Consider the following 19,139-nt stretch of genomic DNA (forward strand, 5'->3'; position numbering starts at 1 on the left):
CTCAGCTAGGCAGTTCTTGGGGTTGAGAGGCTCTTGGCTAAGGTGATGGAGTCATTGGGGTTCGTGGACCATCTGTCCTTCATCCTCCAGCAGGCTAGTCTGGACTTGTTTATGAGAGGCCAGTGTTCAAAGAAGGTGAGCAGAAGTACGTGGTCCTTTGAGCCTGGCCTTATACTGGACTAGTGTCACTTCTGCTGACTTCTGTTGGCCAAGAAAGTCCCTTCCACATTGGAAGGGAGGGGAGATAGGCAATAGTCCAAAGCTGAAAAGTTATATTATAAAGGGGTGTGGACAAAGACAGGGTGGAGTGAAGGATTATGACCACTGTTATGTGAGGTAAGAAAATAAAATTTATACCATTATAAGTTTGGTTTGTCTGGGAGGTAGTTTCAAAAATATGTACTATTTAGCTGAAAAAAATTGATCAAACCCCAAAACTTTATTCATTGCATATCCTTGTTATAATTGGAAAGAAATACTGAACATTTGGCTGTTGTTGTACAACCAAGAACTTTTTGGTGGGGTGAAGGGTGAGTAGTAGGGAGAGAAGATGGGTGGCAGGTATTGATATGGTATCAATTGGTATTCAATATGATATTGAAAAATTACCCTTTATTCCCTTCAGAATTCTTTGGTGTTACCCATATGGGTTGCCCATGGATTTCTAGTTATCTTTTTAAAAATAATTTTGAATGTTTGAGTCTAAAATCTTTTTAGAGGAGCCAACACAGATGAGAATATTATAAAAAGCCTTCTCCTCACCTGAATTTATTTTGGAGCTGCTAAAGGACTTCAGGACTCAGGTGGTTTATTGAGTTTCTGACTGCATGTCATAAGTGTTTCAGAACCACCACACAAGATTCAATCATTCCACAAATACCTGTTGAGCTATGGGCCCCATGTTATATTTAGGTGAGCAGAATAGGCCAGAGACAGTACACAGGCCCAGTTGCTGCAGGTGTCAGAGATGAATGATCAGCTGCTCCCACAGCCACCTCTCCTGGACAGAGAGGCAGGGGAAGCCTGTTTTGAGGAAGAAAAACTTGAACTGAAACTGGTAGAATGGATGAAGTTAACTAGGTGGAGAAAGGACTGAAAAGAATTTTATTAGAAGCAGAAGTAGGCACAAAGACCCTGTGATGGGAAGGTGTGGGCAGAGGTCAAAGGAGTAGAAGGAGGCCTATGAGGCTAGGGAGGCTAGATCAAAGATCATGAGCATGAAATTGGTGCCATCCTTTCCATTTTATCAGCAAGTGCCACTTAGTCCCTCTCATGCCCACACTGAGACTTAATACTGGGCAAAATGTAAACTTTTCTGCCCTCGTAATCTACACTTTGATACATGGTATGAACATTGCTGTTTTGGAAAAGCAGCTTTCTGCTGTCAAGGATTGGGTGCAGACCAGCCCCCCTGTGACACATGCCTGCGCACCTTCTAGACAAAGGACTTGGTAACAGATCCGTGTACTCCAAATGGCTGGATATTTCTACTCCCAGTACATGTACTGTGACTGTTGTAGTTAGCTGTTGTATTTAGCAGCTGTGTCAAAGCCCAGAAACACCACGGGGTGACTTTGGGCCTATTGCTCCATGACTCTGATCTGAAGTTGCTATATGTACAATGACAAGGTTACCTCTTGCACATGGCTTTTGTAAGATCAAACAAGGGTGTCATTATGGTGGCTGATAAAAATTAATAGTCTGCATCTTTTTCATGGCTTCTGGATACTTCTGGATAATTAGAGTGTGTTGGCTGGTACACTGTTGGACTTTATCCTCTGAGGCTACTCTTTTTAGCATAATTGTATCTTTCTGCTCTTGCTTCTCACATTGGGCTGAGTGAGGCTTAGTGCTTTATCAATAAAATCATATAATGCACACTTGAACTCTTGTTCAGTGTCACTTCCATTAGTGTTCTGGGAATTCAGACCTTTTTGCCTATTCCAGGTTGCAGCCAAGTGTTACCAGAAAGGAGGTGCATTTGAGAAGGAGAAGTTGGCCCTGGCCCACAATACTGCTCTGAACATGAAATCCAAGAAAGTCAGCCCCAAGTAAGTTTGCTAGCAATGTCTCAGTATCATTTCAGATTCACCCTGATGAGAGCAGCAGGTTAAATTTATTGATGTTATATCAATAGTACATGGAAATTCTGTTTTGTTTCCCTTCCTCCAGGGAAAAGCAATTGGAATATTTGGAGCTGGCTAAGACCTATTTGGAGTGCAATGAGCCGAAGCTGTCTCTTAAGTGTCTGAGCTATGCCAAGGAGTTCCAGCTCTCTGCCCAGTTGTGTGAGAGGCTAGGGAAGGTAAGGCCCCCAACCCACAGCTTCTCCTGGGAGAACTGGGCTTCCCTTGAACAGAATGGGGCATGTGATCCTCCACCTCTGCTTGTGGCCCTTCTTTCTTTATCTGCTCAAGCTTTTAGAAAGCCCTGAAGATGCTCTGTGTGTGTGTGTGTGTGTGTGTGTGTGTGTGTGTGTGTATGTCTGTCTACATCTGTGCCTATGTTAATGTTCAAGGCCTGATATTATCCAGGGGAAGCCAAATGTTCAAACCACAGGCAGATGGGTATTGAATATTCCTGCCTTCTCTTTCCCTGTGTTCATAGTCGGAGGTTGGCTTGGGCAAGTGGTCTGGTGTTAACATGGAGGTTTTTCTGTGTTCCTGGTAATTATTTTAGATCAGCATTGTCCTTTCCAGCATCCACATGAGTCTATTTAATTTAAATTTTAAATTAATTAGAATGTAATGTAATCTTTAAAAATTCACAACCTTAGTCTCACCAACCATATTGTGTGAGTGCTCATTATTATGGAATACCCATCATTACAGAAAGTCCTGTTGGACAGAGTTACTAGTCAGGAGCAGTTACTCATGGATGGTCAGCCAGCTGGCAGTGGACTGCAGACTTTTGTTTGAAGCAAGATTAATACAGAAGAGGGAAATAAGCAGTTAGAGATTTTTATAACCATTTGGTGTGCTGTGGACATCCAAGTGGTGGTTATTTTCTTAGCAATTCTTTTTTTAATGTATCAGTGGTGATGGATTAGAAATTTAAAACAATCTGGTCCTTTACTATAGGTAGATGGAGACAGTGTGCTTTAGAGTTCCAACTGTGAGCTGTTACATTTCCCCCATGTCAGGTTTTATGACCCTCCAATAGAAAGACCCGTTTCCATGTTTCTGTCAAATGCAATAACTCCTTGGATAACCAGAGCACCCTGGACCCTGGAGGGGTAGTAGTGGAACTTACTGGGAAGTTTGAAGGGTGACCCAAGGTCATTGTCTGTGAAGAGAAGGCCTTCCTAACACTGCCTTTCCTGCTCCATGATTATCAGGGGATGTGACGTCTCAGGATGTGGGAAATGGAGACAAAATAGCAACCCTGGGGAAAACATTTCAGTGTGGGTGGAAGTTTGGGTCCTATATTCCAGGAACTAGAATAATTTCCAACCTCTTCAGGTTCTTTAGTGTCTGCTCTCCAATTGTCAGTGCCACCACTTGGACTCTGAGCGGTAACTACACTCTCTCCTTTCTGCCTGCACTAACCTCAGGTCACCCTTCAAATTTCCCAGTAGGTTTCTGCCTACCAGCCCCTGCCATAACTGAGCCAGAGTACTTCCCTTGTCTGCTTACCCATCTTGACCACCTAACCTGACCAACACTGCCTCTGAAAGTGGGGTAGGGGAGACCAGTGAATCATAAGTGTAGCACCCACAGCTTTCTTCAGGACTACAGTACCTTCCAAGTGTGGAGGTCACCCTGCTCCTGGAGAGTCAGCTTTCCCTCTACCTTTCTGCTTGCCTAAGCTCAGCTTCTAAGCCACCTTCTACTTTCTCTTGCCAGTACATTCCAGCAGCTCTAAAATCCATTCAGGGAAGAATCTGGTTCCTATCTTTGCTGAGCGCCCCCACACCCCACTCCCTGGAAGGGCATTCAATCCTCAGCCAGTGTCAAACTTACTGTGATCATCTCCTCCAGTTTGATTAGCAAGATTAAAATTGTCTACCTTGGTATCAGCCTTTGCTAAGTCTTCAGGCCAAACTGTCTTCCCATTCCCAGCTCCCCAATGCATGCGATCTATGTCAGTCCACTTTTCAACTCTTGTGACCAAAATACCTGACAAGAACAACTTAAGGGAGGAAAAGTTTATTTTGGGCACATAGTTTCAGAAGTTCAATCTATGATTGACTGGTATCATTGCTTCCAGCCACACCTCCCCTGTGTGCAGTTATTGCCTGGTAATCCATTCAAATTATTAATCCAGCAAATGGATTAATTCACCAAGTAGGTTACAGCCCTCAATCTAATCATCTCACCTCTGAATATTCCTGCATTACCACATAAACTTTTCAGGAGACAGCTTATATCCAAGCTACAACATAACTTGACATAACATACATAGCATAACTCTATCTGTGGGAAGAAATGTTTGTGTGGGTGCTACAGGAGTACAAGTTTTCCCTTCGGGGGTTCCTATGCCTCCCTTGATTCCTGCCTCTCTGCAGGAAGAACTGCTGGTTTTCCTGGAAACCTTTCCACACCCTTGCTAGAATGGGAGGTGCTGCCTCCTCAGGGAGCAGGATATCCAGAGGGGGAGCTACTACTTAAAGTCAGACTTCTCTTCTCTATCGCTCCAATTGGACACACACTTGATACCTAATGGGCTTTCATTTACACACAGGGATTTTTCTCTTGAGTAATTGTGGCATTGTCAAGGAGAGGAAAAGAGTGATGGTTTGATGTAGGGATTGTAGGGTTTTGTCTATGTGACTGAGATTGGTCTAGGAGGGCCCTGGTCTATGACGTCTCTGGATGTAGAAGAAACTTACATCTGCATCTTTTTATTTTAGCACTTTCTGTATCTATGTCATTAAAGATGAGGGTTTTTTTGGGGGGTTCATCATGTATATTTTGTTTCATTTTCATTTTTTCTTTGAGTCTAAGATGCAGCAAGTAAAATTTTGAAATTAAACATTAAACAGATATACCTCCTGTTTTGTGCCAGGAATTATGGGTGCTTTGTGACCAGAAGACCATAAAGAAGAGAGTTCAGTCTTTTCAGAGATTTCCCCCTACTTCCCTGTGCAGGAGAGAGATAATAGATAAGTAAATAGTCTGTGAGGTGTCAGTGGTGATGAGGCCTATGAAGAAGAAAGTATGGCAGGGGAGAAGGGGTAGCTATTTTAGACAGTGGGGTCAGAGAGCTGACTTTTGAGCAGAAATTCTGAGAACAACTGTTGGCAGACTTTATAGCCAGAACACTTATAGGCAAAAGCCCTGAAGTGGGAGCATTTTAGTAAGTTTAAAGAAGGTCAAGGAAGCCAGTTTGGCCAGAGTAGAATGAAGAGGACAGAAGTGGCACCATGAGCAAGAGAGGATGGCAGGAAGAGAACGTGCAGGGACTTGTTGCCTATGGTAGGACCAGACTTTGTTCAAATGCAGCGGAGAGCCTGGGAAGGTTTTGAGTGGAGAAGTCACATGAAACTAGTTGGATGCTCTGTGGAGAGTTCTGTCAGAGAGCAAGAGTAGAAGCAGAAAGGTCAGTTAGGAGAGTCTAGCAGCTGCTTAGTCTGAGATGGAGTTTGCACTACACAGTGGTAGAGGAGGTGGTGGGATGGGGTCATAGTTGGGAAATGCTGGGTTAGGTGATGGGCTGGATGAGAAGTGTAAGATGAAGAGTCAAATATACGTTTCTGTTCAGGGCAAATCCACCTCACTGGGTACAAGGCCCAATCATTGCAATTTATTTGTTCATTCTGTTCCTCCATTTAATAATATCTTTAATATCATGTGTCCTTGAATGAAGTTTATATAAATGGCATCTTGTTCTGATTTTTACATTTTCTAGCACTGTGGGACAGCATGTCTCCTCATGGTACTGTGTGAACCTTTTATGATATGTATCACTAGGAGTGGACATGCACGCTACTGAGTGTACCATGTTCCATTCCAGAATAGCCACACCACTTTGTGCATGAGGGTTCTGTGTTCCCTTCATTCTTGACTATGTCCAACACATTCTGATTTTCTGTTAAAAAGTTAAAGGTAAAATTTTATTCTGTCACAGATAAGAGATGCTGCCTATTTCTATAAGCGAAGTCAGTGCTACAAAGATGCTTTCAGATGCTTTGAGCAGATTCAGGAGTTTGATCTAGCACTCAAAATGTACTGCCAAGAAGAGCTTTTTGAGGAAGCTGCCATTGCAGTGGAAAAGTAAGTCTTCATTCTCTCCCATCTCCCTCCCTTCTCCTGCTCTCTCAGGTCAGGCTGCCCTGGATGGTGTTGTCTTGCTGCTTCTGAAGTTCCTGGGCTGTAATGAACTCATCCCTCTTGAGTATGGCCTTGGTACTGAGTCAGGAGCTCCTTGAGACCAGGACTGTTTTCTGTTCCTTATAAACTTTGACACAGTGTCATGCAAGGGGTCCAAAGAAAATGAAGGGTTTGTTACAAGTGTGTATATAACAGGCTATGCTGACTTCAATCAGCAGAATAAAGGAGGACCCACCAGAGCTTCGCTAGTCTCACATGAATCCACGCACACCTGGCAAGGGAAGAATCATGAGTTGCATAAGGGGAAGACAGGTACCATTGCTAATGTGTATACAGCGCCCACTTCATCCTTTCTCATTAATTGCCTTCAAATTTATTGGTGTTGTATGCTCAAAATAATTATGCTTTTATGAGAGCTGAAGGGAGTTTTTTCAAGGATAATTTTGTGCATAGATTTTGCCCTATAGATTGACTTTCAAACTTCACTTCCACTTGCTCGAGTTGTAGTGGCACTGTATTTCATTAATTATGCATACTAATGCCTGATTTCTTTGAAGAATGGAGATTTTATTATTTATTATTATTATACTGATACCTGTATAATGAAGCATTTATAAAAATGCTTGAATGCTTGATAAGTTCAGGTCTTTTTAAAAATATCTCCATGTGGGAGTTTTATTTAAATTACTTCTGTGCTATATTTTGAAGGAAATTCCTATTGGTTGGGTGATAATCCATGTGACATTTGCATGACCTACCTTTTCAGGTATGAAGAAATGCTAAAGACCAAGACCCTTCCTATTTCCAAGCTGTCATATTCTGCCAGTCAGTTTTATTTGGAAGCTGCAGCGAAGTACCTGAGTGCAAATAAGATCAAGGAAATGATGGCTGTCCTCTCAAAGCTAGACATAGAAGACCAGCTGGTGTTCCTCAAGTCCCGGAAACGCCTAGCAGAAGCTGCAGACCTGCTGAACAGGGAAGGTCGGAGAGAAGAGGCTGCCCTTTTGATGAAGCAACATGGCTGCCTCCTGGAAGCTGCCAGGCTCACTGCTGACAAGGACTTCCAGGCCTCCTGTCTACTGGGGGTTGCCCGCCTCAACGTGGCCAGAGATTCCGACATAGAGCATACCAAGGCCATCCTAAGAGAAGCGCTTGATCTCTGCTATCAAACCAGCCAGTTGTCTGGTATTGCAGAGGCCCAGTTTCTGCTGGGGGTAATTCTGAGAGACTTCCAGAAGCTCAAAGATGCCATCCTCAAGTTTGACACGCTTAACCACTCAGCTGGAGTGGTGGAAGCACTCTATGAAGCAGCCAGTCAGTGTGAGGCTGAGCCTGAGAAAGTTCTGGCCCTGGCACCAGGGGGCTTGGAAGTTCTTCTCAACCTGGTCAGGGCTCTCAAGAGAGTGACTAACAATGCTGAGAAGGAAATGGTCAAATCTTGCTTTGAATTTTTTGGAATTTCCCAGGTAGATGCCAAATATTGCCAGATAGCTCAGAATGACCCTGGACCCATATTAAGAATAATTTTTGACCTGGATTTGAACTTGAGAGAGAAGAAAACAAAAGATCATTTCTTGATCATGACTGACCAAGTGAAATTGGCCCTCAACAAACACCTTTTGAGCAGACTGTGTCAGATCACACAGAGCCTACTTGGGAAGACCTACCCAGGGATCTGTGCGAGGTTTATTGTAGGTTTAAAATGTGATGATGAAAATTGTGAAGATTTTCATAGGCCTCTGAGGCGTTGTGAGGCCAAATGTTTGGTTCAGTCGAAAATGCACCTGGTGGCAATCAATGGATTACTTTTGGAAGCCAAAAAAGTATTTCCTAAAATCTTAGCCGAAGAACTTGAAGAAATAGATTATATTTTGTCTTCAGATACATATGGCCTTTGCAAATCCTTTCTAAATGTCCTCTTCCCTAGGCATTTCCATCAGAGAGTGCTGTCAGAAAATCCCATGGCATGCAAAGAAATCCTCAAACCAAATTACAAATCGTTCCGATCCTACAGGTTTGCTTTGAAAGAGTACATCCACTCTCTTTTTCAAAATGAAAGGGCGCGCAGCCGTAGGGAGTCCACAGATCTGTGGCTGAGCGCCATGCAGGCTTTCCTTCTCTCCTCCAGCTACCCCGAGGAGTTTGGAAAGCTGCTCCACCAGGAGGAGGACAACTACAACAGGGAACTGAAAGCTCTGGAGTCTGAGAAAGAGGAGAGGGGCAGGGGGAGAAGCAGCAGGATGAAAGGAATAGAAGGGAAATTTGGCATGCTGGTACCCAACAAGGATGATGAAAGTACAGAGAAGACCCATCTGTGCTTCATCCGGCTGCTGGAGAATTGCATCGACCAGTTATATGTGTACAGGAACCCAGAAGACTACAAGAGGCTCTTTTTCCGTTTTATGAATGTCCTCATCAAGAGGTGCAAAGAACCACTTATTCCCAGCATTGGAAACACAGTAGCCCTGTTGGAGTTCCAGTTCATCCACTGCGGGGTGGTGCTGGCCCGCCTCTGGAAGAATGCCATCCTGTGCCTCCCCAAGAGCTACATTGCGCTCCTGCACTACTGGGAGTTCCTGTTCAGCAAGAAGGACAAGGAGCTTGGGGATGTGTTCTCCATCATTCAGGATTACAAACCGAAGGATGTGACAAGAGCCATTCAGGACTTCCGATTTCACCTCTCCTACCTCGTCAAGGTGCTATGTGGCTATGAGAATGCGAACTTTAATGTCCTGCTTGATGCCTTTAGTGAAATAGACTATGTGGTCTCAGGCGAGGCTGAGCGGACACTGGTGCTGTGCTTGGTGATGCTCGTGAATGCTGAGGAGGTCCTGCAGCCATTCTGCAAACCTCTTCTGTACCGACACTTCCAGGAGATTGAGACGAGGCTGCAGCTGATGAGCATGGACTGCCCGGATCAGGTCCCTGAGAGGCTCCGGAAGGTGGTGAGGCGAGTGTTGATGGCTGTAAATGTGAAGTCTGTGGCTGAGGCACTCCAGGATCTGCTCTTTGAGCGAGATGAAGAATACCTGATGGACTGTCACTGGCGGTGGGACAGTGTGCACACCAAAGGGTCTGTGGTCCGTGGCCTCTGTCATGAGGAGGTCAAACTAAATCGCTTACTCTGTGTGGGCCCAGTGGATTACTTTGCTGAACCCGAGTGTGAGTTTGGTCAGGATGAGACAGACGAGCTGGCACTGGAAGACCGAGACCACCTCCTGGCTGCAATCCTGTCGCAGAAGCAGCGGAAGGCCTCCATCCAGCGCAAGTTGAGAAGAGCGTGTCTGGTGGTGTCTCTCTGCATCAGCTGGAGGAGACGAGTCCAGACCGAACGTGTCAGGGAGGAGGCTAGGGAGCCTGGGGTCGGGAATTTCAAAAGGGCTGATGTAGACAGGACCCAGTGTGACCTGTGTGGGGTGAAGTTCACCCGCAGCCCTGAGAACTACTTCAGCTCCAGCAAAGCATTTGAGGGAGCAGCTTCAGAGGCTGTGGTCCTTTCCAGGGCTGAGCTGGAAGGGAAGGAGTGTCGGGAGAGGAGCAGCGAGTCTTATGAACAGCACATCCGCCTAGAAGGCCACCAGAAGCAGCAGGTGGCTTACCAGAAATACTCAGAATTTTTCCATGAGAAGGTAGACCCAGCCATTGATGAAGGCAAACTCGTGGTACAGGACATTGAGCAGAGCGTGTGGATCCGTAGTCACCTGGGCTCTAAAGAGCATAGCCACATGCTGCAGAGGAAGGTCCAGGAGCACATCAAGAGGGTTTCAGACTTGGTGGAGGACCTCTACAGGCGAAAGGCCTGGGCTGGAGGTAAGGACCTGTGGAGATGGGACCCAGATGGTGTTAGACAGGCATGTTAGACTCAGAGTTATGTTCTTCATAGTGAGAGCTGACGTGGGACTGATGGGATCTTGGCATTAGCGGAAATACAAGTAAAGAATTTTTGTTCTCAAATTATAGCAAAATCTCACTTTTTGGGCCACATCTTCCCCAATTAAAAAATTGTGATTATTTTTGACCAGAATGGCTTTCCCCAGGCCCTATAGAGGAGAACATAGTTTGCTAACTAATTCTATGGAGAGGATATAGGAAGAATGTTTGAAATCTTGAGAAAACTCTTTAAGGTTCTCCCAGTTCATTAATTTTGTGATCTTTCCTTGAGCACCTACTATGTGCAGAATCCTAGAGTAAGATCTTGAAATACATAGCTGTTCTCTTTTTTATAGGAGGGTCCCTTAAGGCATACCCATTGTGAGCTTTGAATAATGAGAATTCTTATGTGGTCTTAAAATCAAGTGACCCCCAGCCTTCTTGTAAGCTATTTCTTAGCAGTACTGGGTAGAAGTTATGTACAAAACTAGCAAAATTGCATATTTAAAAATCTTCTGTAATTCAGACACTCTCTTCAGCTTAAGTTTTAATGGCATTTTGAGCACGTATTTCCTGGAAAGGTTTGCTATTGGCAGTTTCTACAGATGCACAGTAATGGCATAGTAATGTGCACATAATGACTTCATGCAGCAAAAAGCAGCTTTGGGTCCTTTACCTTGTAAGGAAGGCTCTTTTCAGAGAAAGCACAGACAGACTAGCTCTTGGGTATGGGCACTTTGGCTCTAGTACATGGTGTTCTGGTTCCTGCAGCAACCTCTTGACTCAGAATCCCTGTTCCTTGGTTTCTGCAGCGGAGGAGGCAATGACTCGGCTGGTCAAAATTCTTGTCCTCTCAGTCAGGGATGCACAGGAGTGGTTAACAAAAACAGAGCTCCACTTAAAGGATGAAGGTAAGGAGTCCTTTTATCGAAGGACAGGTAACACTTTGGATCCTGTGGTTCTTGATGCTGCTGTCTCCTCACTGACATCAATAGTGGCCTCTCACTGTCTAGAAGTGTCATGGCAGTGATCAAACTATTAGCAACATGGTATTCAAATTTCCCCATCAGACTATGAGGGCCATTATTCTGGGCCCATGTTAGTTGCTAAAAACCTTTTGCTGCTGCTGAGCTATTTATTTATTTTTAAAGCTTCCTATTTTTTTAACCTTATTTTATTTATTTATTTGTTTTTATCAAACCCAGTGCTTTACACATGCTGGGCAAGCACTTTACCACTGAACCACAATCCCAGCCCTGATGAGCTATTATTAATGATGTTCAGTCACTGCACATACTCAATAGAGTGACAACCAAGGATAGACAAAGTATTACAAAGCCATCCCTTGATAAAATATTTGTCTTTGTCAGTCATTCATTTAAATCAGTGGATATAGCTGGGCGGGCTGGTACAGGTCTAATCCTAGTATCTTAGGAGGCTCAGGCAGGAGGATCTCAAGTTCAAGGCCAGCCTCAGCAACTTAGAGAGGCCCTAAGCAATTTAGCAAGATCTAAAATAAAAAAGCCTGGGAATATAGCTCAGTGGTTAAGCCCCCGTGGGTTCAACCCTCAGTACCCAAAATTAATTAATTATATAAACAAACAAATAAATCTGCAACTATTTCCTGAGCATATAGTATGTATCAGTGCTGTTATGAATATACTTGTGAACAAAACAAACAAAACCACTGGGGAAGCTTGCAGCATCTTCCTATAGAGGATTATAAGACTGAGAAGAGCAATTCAGGTTTCTTTTTTGGCAGTCAGAATTTCTTGCCAAGTTCTGTGTGATCCACAGTGTCTTTCCTCTTGCCCATTCCAGCTGCTGCTCCTTCCCAGCTGGACCACATTTCCTTTTGCTCTGAGGATTTCATCAGCTTTGATTGCCCTTCTGAAACCTAATCCAGATGCTACTGGAAAAGCCAGACCCCAGAGCTGGGGAAGTCTTGAAGGGACTTGGCACAAATATCTCTGCCAATAAAAAACGTTTAGCATATAAGTTCCTTCTGGGGACTATAATTTTGTGATTGTTTCAAAAGGAAGGTAATTAGTATACAAATCAAGGGTACGGTTTAGAATTTGCTTGATTTGCCACTTAAATGGCCTCTAGAATAAGGCCAGAAGAACCAGCTAAAAAGAATTTAAATTCTGGAGTAGAGCATTTACTTTGTCTCTTGGGAAGGAGTATCAATATTCAAAGGAAAATTCTCTTCGGCACCCTAGCAGAAAGCTTCATTTCTTTAATATAAAATGATTACAGAAATATTAGATTTTACTAGGATGTTACATTTTACAGTGGAATGGGGGAAAAAATTCACCTTTGCCTTGCCTCTGTTCTCTGTTTTTCTTGTTTCTTTTAGGTATTGTTCAGGAAGATGATTATGAAAATGAAGTTGAAGACTTTGGTGAACTCCGTCCTAGGAGACGTTCACGAAAATGTGGAAAGCAGAGAAAATACTGACATCCTAACAGCTGCTGCCTCCTAAACCTTCAGAACCTTCCATCCTGTCTTAGAATTCTGAATGCTGGAGGGCAGAAGAGAATAAGAATGTAAATTAGCATTAAGAAAATAGAGTATGGGGGGTGTCGAACACCACCTTTACTTCTCGATGTTTCTCTTTCAGTGGTGGCTTAGGGTCAGATTGCTCCATCACCTGCAGGTTCCTTATAAGTGTTTTCCAAGTTAAGGTCTATCAGTATTAGTCCCCCTAGACATGTTCAGGTTAGAGGAGCCTATTGAAGGGAACATTGGGACTCCCTGCCCCAAAGCCCCCAGGCTCTCGGGTTCAGCCCCATTGTGACATGAGTCAGTAGCAGGGGGCTAGGCATTTAAGAAGAACACCCCTCATCTCAGAGTGGCCACTGCTTGGGACCAGGAAATCCCTCTGGGAATTCCCTCATCTCCTGCCACGCTGCTGCAACAGCAAGTAGTGTAAGAGTTGTGTGTGTCCAGGGTCCATGTGGGCCCTACTGCCAGCCACCCCTGAGCCTAGGCTGCATCCTGGTTATCTCTGAGCCCATTTGTAGCGTAGTTCCTTCCGTTATATATGTTAGCTCTTTCTCTATATGGCAACTTTTCTGCCCTCCCTCCCTCCATCCATTTTTTGTAGCCATTTTCAGCTACCTGTGCAAGTCACGTTTAGACTACCTCAGAATGTAGTCAAGAACTCACCCAGCATCCTTGGACGCCCTTTCCCTCTAGGGGAATGTTGCCTGGCGTTCCTGGCCTGCCTCTCCACGGTGGTCCTAATTCCACCTTGGCTATGGTGCAGACATTCCAAAAAGTATTTTGTATGTAGCTTTAGGTGTCCAGATTTCTTAATTTTTCCCTGGCACATTTGCCTCCCAAGCTTAGGTTGACATTTTGATGTGTTTCTACCCACTGAGCTCACTACTGTGGGACAGTGACCTGTAGAACTGAGGTTAGAATCAAGTGGACAGAGGAGGAAGCCAGCCTTACAGTGCCAATTCTTCAAGATTTGGCTGTGCACCACTGCCATGTGACTGGGAGGCCCTGTAAGAGGGGCTTGCATGTGGGCTGTTTGAAGGAAGCCACTGTCCCCCTACACTCATCGGTCTGGTCTCTTTAGGAAGCCTTGCTGCCTCTCTGGTGGTTATTGCCCATCCTTAGCCCACTCGGCCCAGCCTTCTGTGAAAGGTCAGGTTCATGTTGGTCTTTGATTATTAGTTTGTCTTCACAGCAGAACCAACTTCCCCCATGTAGCTACTGCTTCAGCTGCTCACTGTTTTTCCTTCGTCTTTTTATGTCTTTCAATGACTTGTTCCTGAAATGTTTGTTTCTAATTTTATTAGGTTATGTTTCTAATTTTTATTCCAGGTGTTTTTTTTATAAACTTTACTTGCCAGAAAAAGAAAAGGAAAAAAAAAATCAAATATTGCTGTATTATCACATTTTTATAAAGTTAAATCATTTCTCTTACTAACCACTGTCCTGGTGTTTATTTCTAATCTGTACTACGAGAAGGGGTAAATTTTGGAGCTGGTTCCTTCTGGTCAGCTGATTGATGCTGGCCAGAGCAGAATCTTTCTAAGCCTGCTAAAATTAAGAAATTCAGTGTCAGAGAAATCCAGCTCAGTGGAGTGTTCTTCTGGGCCCACCTTGTGCACATTCTTTCCAATTTGGGTGCTCTTCAAGCACATGGGGTTTGGAAAGTAAAGAGCTTTGTCAGTGCTATATACCAGGACATCGCCCTGGCAAGGAACATTGCCCTGGGAGCTGGGAGACCATTCTTTGCCCCAGTGAGCCATGTGACTTAGAGAAGCTCAGATCTGTTCAACCCTGAATGTCGCACTGCCCTTGGGGCCTCATGATCTGGTGTGGTAGAGAAAGATGTGAAAATACTGTGGTGATAGAAGTGGACCTGAGTAGGGCTGGTAGCAGCACTTACATAATGCAGCAGAGCCTTAATTTCACCCTTTGAGAAACTGATCAAAGATTCCTTCCTGCCTGACGGAGTGGTTCCATGAGCCATTTCCATGGCTTAGTGTGGTGCTGTGATGTCACTGTTTGCTTGTGTGGGGTGAGCAGGGCCTTTGAACCTTAGCAAGTAAAGTGTTCAGTTCCATTCTTCAAAATTAGAGGCTCGGGGCTGGGGTTGTGGCTTAGTTGTAGAATGCCCGCCTAGCACACGTGAGGCCCTGGGTTCGATTCTCAGCACCACATAAAAAGAAAATAAAGGTATTGTGTCCACCTACAACTGAAAAAATATTTAAAAAAAATTAGAGATTCAGCACAGGAGCAGATGATCTGCTGCCTTCTCTTATCAGCACTGTTTAGCAGAAGAGCCTAAGAGAGCCTCCCCCTACAATCTGTCTACAACTCATAAAGGTCAGAGTACGAATGTGGAGGTTGGGAGGGAAGAATGAAGTTCAATTGAAGGATCAGAAATATCCATTAATGACCTGAGTTCTGGAGCCCAGTCTGGTAGTGGGGCCTGGCTGGAAGTCCAAAATGGGGGTGTGTCTCAGGGATCCTAAACATTACTCTTGGGTTCTGAACTTACTAGGGAGAACTCGCAGAACTCAGCATGTAGGAGGCATGATTATGGTTTGTAAAGCATGCCAGGCACAGTCAGTAAAGGCACAGGGCACACAGGTGAAGTCCAGATACTAGGTGCATGTTTCTGAGTGCCCATCCAGAGCCACAGGGAGCATACTTAGCACATTTCCAGCAATGAGTTGTGAGAGCACAGGTGAAGCCTGTCAGGGAAGCTTACTAGCGACTAAGAACTCAGGGACTTTACTGGGGGGTTATCATGTAGGCAGCTTCTGTTTAGCACATGTCAAAATTTCAGTCTCAGAAGGAAAATACGTTCAAAGAAGCTACCTTTCTGTGTAAAGAGTTTAGGACTGCCAGTCACCCTTACAGTTCTAGGAATGGTGGGAACCCTCTTGAAGTCTAAGTTCCAGATGATGGGCAAGCCTTTCTTCTTCTTCTTTTTTTAAAATTTATTTTTATTGTAAACAAATGGGATACATTGTTGATTCTCTGTTTGTACATGGAGTAAAGACATACCATTTGTGTAATCATACATTTACATAGGGTAATGTTGTTTGATTCATTCTGTTATTTTCTTCCCTACCCTCCCACCCCTCCCACCCTCTTTTCCCTCTATACAGTCCCTCCTTCCTCCATTCTTGCCCACTCCCCCCCCCCATTATGTGTCATCATCCGCTTATCAGCGAGATCATTCTTCCTTTGGTTTTTTTGAGATTGGCTTATCTCACTTAGCATGATATTCTCCAGTTTCATCCATTTGCCTGCAAATGCCATAATTTTATTATTCTTTATGACTGAGTAATACTCCATTGTATAAATATACCACAGTTTCTTTATCCATTCATCAATTGAAGGGCATCTAGGTTGGTTCCACAATATGGCTATGGTGAATTGAGCAGCTATGAGCATTGATGTGGCTGTATCTCTGTAGTATGCTGATTTTAAGTTCTTTGGGTATAGACCAAGGAGTGGGATAGCTGTGTCAAATGGTGGGTCTATTCCAAGCTTTCTGAGGAATCTCCACACTGCTTTCCAGAGTGGTTGCACTAATTTGCAACCCCACCAGCAATGTATGAGTGTACTTTTTCCCCACATCCTCACCAACACCTATTGTTGCTTGTGTTCTTGATAATTGCCATTCTAATTGGGATGAGGTGGAATCTTAGGGTAGTTTTGATTTGCATTCCTCTTATTACTAGAGAAGTTGAACATTTTTTCATATGTCTGTTGATTGCTTGTAGATCTTCTTCTGTGAAGTGTCTGTTCATTTCCTTAGCCCATTTGTTGATTGGATTATTTATATTCTTGGTGTAGAGTTTTTTGAGTTCTTTATAGATTATGGAGATTAGTGCTCTATCTGAAGTATGGGTGGCAAAGATTTTCTCCCACTCTGTAGGCTATCTCTTCACATTGCTGATAGTTTCCTTTGCTGAGAGAAAGCTTTTTAGTTTGAATCTATCCCAGTTATTGATTCTTGCTTTTATTTCTTGTGCTAAGGGAGTCCTGTTAAGGAAGTCTGATCCTGGGCCGACATGTTGAAGATTTGGACCTCCTTTTTCTTCTATAAGATGCAGGGTCTCTGGTCTGATTCCGAGGTCCTTGATCCATTTTGAGTTGAGTTTTGTTCAGGGTGAGAGATAGGGGTTTAGTTTCATTTTGTTGCATATGGTATTCCAGTTTTCCCAGCACCATTTGTTGAAGAAGCTATCTTTTCTCCATTGCATATTTTTGGCCCCTTTGTCTAGTATGAGAAAATTGTATTTATTTGGGTTTGTGTCCGTGTCCTCTATTCTGTACCATTGATCTACGTGTCTATTTTGGTACCAATACCATGCTGTTTTTATTACTACTGCTTTGTAGTAGAGTTGAAGATCTGGTATTGCGATACCCCCTGCTTCACTCTTCCTGCTAAGGATTGCTTTAGCTATTCTGGGTTTTTTATTCTTCCAGATGAATTTCTTAATTGCTTGTTCCATTTCTGTAAGGTACATCATTGGGATTTTAATTGGAATTGTATTGAATCTGTATAGCATTTTTGGTAGTGTGGCCATTTTGACAATATTATTTCTGCCTATCCAAGAACATGGGAGATCTTTCCATCTTCTAAGGTTTTCTTTAATTTCTTTCTTTAGTGTTCTGTAGTTCTTATTGTAGAGGTCTTTCACCTCTTTTGTGAGATTGATTCCCAAGTATTTTATTTTTTTCGAGGCTATTGTGAATGGGGTAGTTTTCCTAACTTCTCTTTCTGAAGATTCATCACTTATGTATAAAAAAATACATTGGATTTATGAGCATTTATCTTATATCCTGCTACTTTACTGAATTCACTTATGAGTTCTAAAAGTTTTCTGGTGGAATTTCCCAGTTCCTCTAAATATATAATCATGTCATCAGCAAATAGGGATAGTTTGAGTTCTTCTTTTCCTGTTCGTATCCTTTTAATTTCTTTTGTTAGTTAATTGATCTGGCTAGAGTTTCAAGGACAATGTTGAGTAGAAGTGGTGAAAGAGGGCATCCCTGCCTTGTTCCAGTTTTTAGGGGGAATGCTTTCAGTTTTTCACCATTTAGAATGATATTGGGATCCAACATGGCGAACTAGAGGGTGACTGCATCTCCAGTCGCTCCAGAACCCAGGATTCAAGAAAGGGAGGCATTGAGAGACTCGGACTAAAATAGAGCCACAGGATGAGTCCCCCCCACCGGGTGAAGCTCGGCCTAGGCGGCAGGTCTGGATAGGGGCGGCTTATCAGAGCAGGGCAGGGCAGCTAGAGTATTCCCCAGGTAGCCCTGCTCACTCCGGCGGTAGGCTCCTCCCACACGGCCAGCTTCTTGGAGCAGGCCACCCAGTGAGAACCTTTCTGCACAGAACCAGCTCCAAGTCCCGCCAGCGGTGAGCTCTGGCCTGCAGGCAGCTTCAGGGACCAGGACAGGGCAGCCAGGGCCTTCCCCAAGCAGCCCAGCTCCCTCCGGTGGCAGGCTCATTTCACGGCCAGCTTCTCGGAGCAGACCACCCAATGAGAGCCTTTTCACACTGAGCCAGTTCCAAGCCCTGGAACCAGTAGTGGGCTAGGGGCAGCTTTCTTCGGAAACACTACATTATCAAGTTCCTCCAAGACTTCAGGCTACTGAAGGCTGGGAGGTGATACACTGGAAATCTACAGGGACACTATAAGCCAATAGAGGAAATCTGCAATATTTCAGAGTCCCACTGACATCTGACCATTATGAGAAAACAATGGAAGAAAATGTCCCAAACAAACCTAGATACTATATCAATAAAACCCAATGACAGCACAGCAGAAGAAATGTCAGAAAGGGAGTTCAGAATGTACATAATTAAAACAATCAGAGAAGCAAACGAAGAGATGAAAGAGCAAATGCAGGCATTGAAGGAGGAGATGAAAGAGCAAATGCAGGCATTAAATGATCGTACCACTCAACAGTTAAAAGAGCAAATATGGGAAGCAAGAGATCATTTCAACAAAGAGTTAGAGATACTGAAAAAAAAAAAAAACTAAATAGAAATCCTTGAAATGAAGGACACAACAAACCAAGTTAAAAACTCCATAGAAAGCATAACCAATAGGATAGAACACGTGGAAGATAGAACCTCAGACATTGAAGACAAAATGTTTAATCTTGAAAACAAAGTTGACCAAACAGAGAAGATGGTAAGAAATCATGAACAGAATCTACAAGAATTATGGGATATCATGAAAAGGACAAATTTAAGAATTATTGGGATAGAGGAAGGCACAGAGAAACAAACCAAAGGAATGAACAATCTATTCAATGAAATAATATCAGAAAACTTCCCAAATCTGAAGAATGAAATGGAAAACCAGGTACAAGAGGCTTATAGGACTCCAAATATACAAAATTACAACAGACCCACACCAAGGCACATTATTATGAAAATACCAAACATACAAAATAAAAACAGAATTTTAAAGGCTGCAAGAAAAAAGAATCAATTAC

The 19,139-nt window shown here is 43.5% G+C and overlaps 1 protein-coding gene across 2 annotated transcripts in view; it reads left to right on the forward strand.

Moving 5' to 3' along the window:
* Nucleotides 1-14,042, forward strand: part of Trank1 (tetratricopeptide repeat and ankyrin repeat containing 1) — a 96,426-nt gene extending 82,384 nt beyond the window's left edge. For both annotated transcript variants that reach the window (XM_047531907.1, XM_047531908.1), the window contains 6 exons: nucleotides 1,948-2,051; nucleotides 2,173-2,305; nucleotides 6,070-6,215; nucleotides 7,039-10,082; nucleotides 10,955-11,053; nucleotides 12,502-14,042. In XM_047531907.1, the coding sequence (XP_047387863.1) occupies nucleotides 1,948-2,051; nucleotides 2,173-2,305; nucleotides 6,070-6,215; nucleotides 7,039-10,082; nucleotides 10,955-11,053; nucleotides 12,502-12,602 (3,627 nt within the window). In that variant the 3' untranslated portion in view covers nucleotides 12,603-14,042. The remainder of the gene's footprint in view (nucleotides 1-1,947; nucleotides 2,052-2,172; nucleotides 2,306-6,069; nucleotides 6,216-7,038; nucleotides 10,083-10,954; nucleotides 11,054-12,501) is intronic.
* The last annotated feature ends 5,097 nt before the right edge of the window (nucleotides 14,043-19,139 follow it).

Source organism: Sciurus carolinensis, chromosome 17 (assembly GCF_902686445.1).
Source record: "Sciurus carolinensis chromosome 17, mSciCar1.2, whole genome shotgun sequence".
NCBI lineage: Eukaryota > Metazoa > Chordata > Mammalia > Rodentia > Sciuridae > Sciurus > Sciurus carolinensis.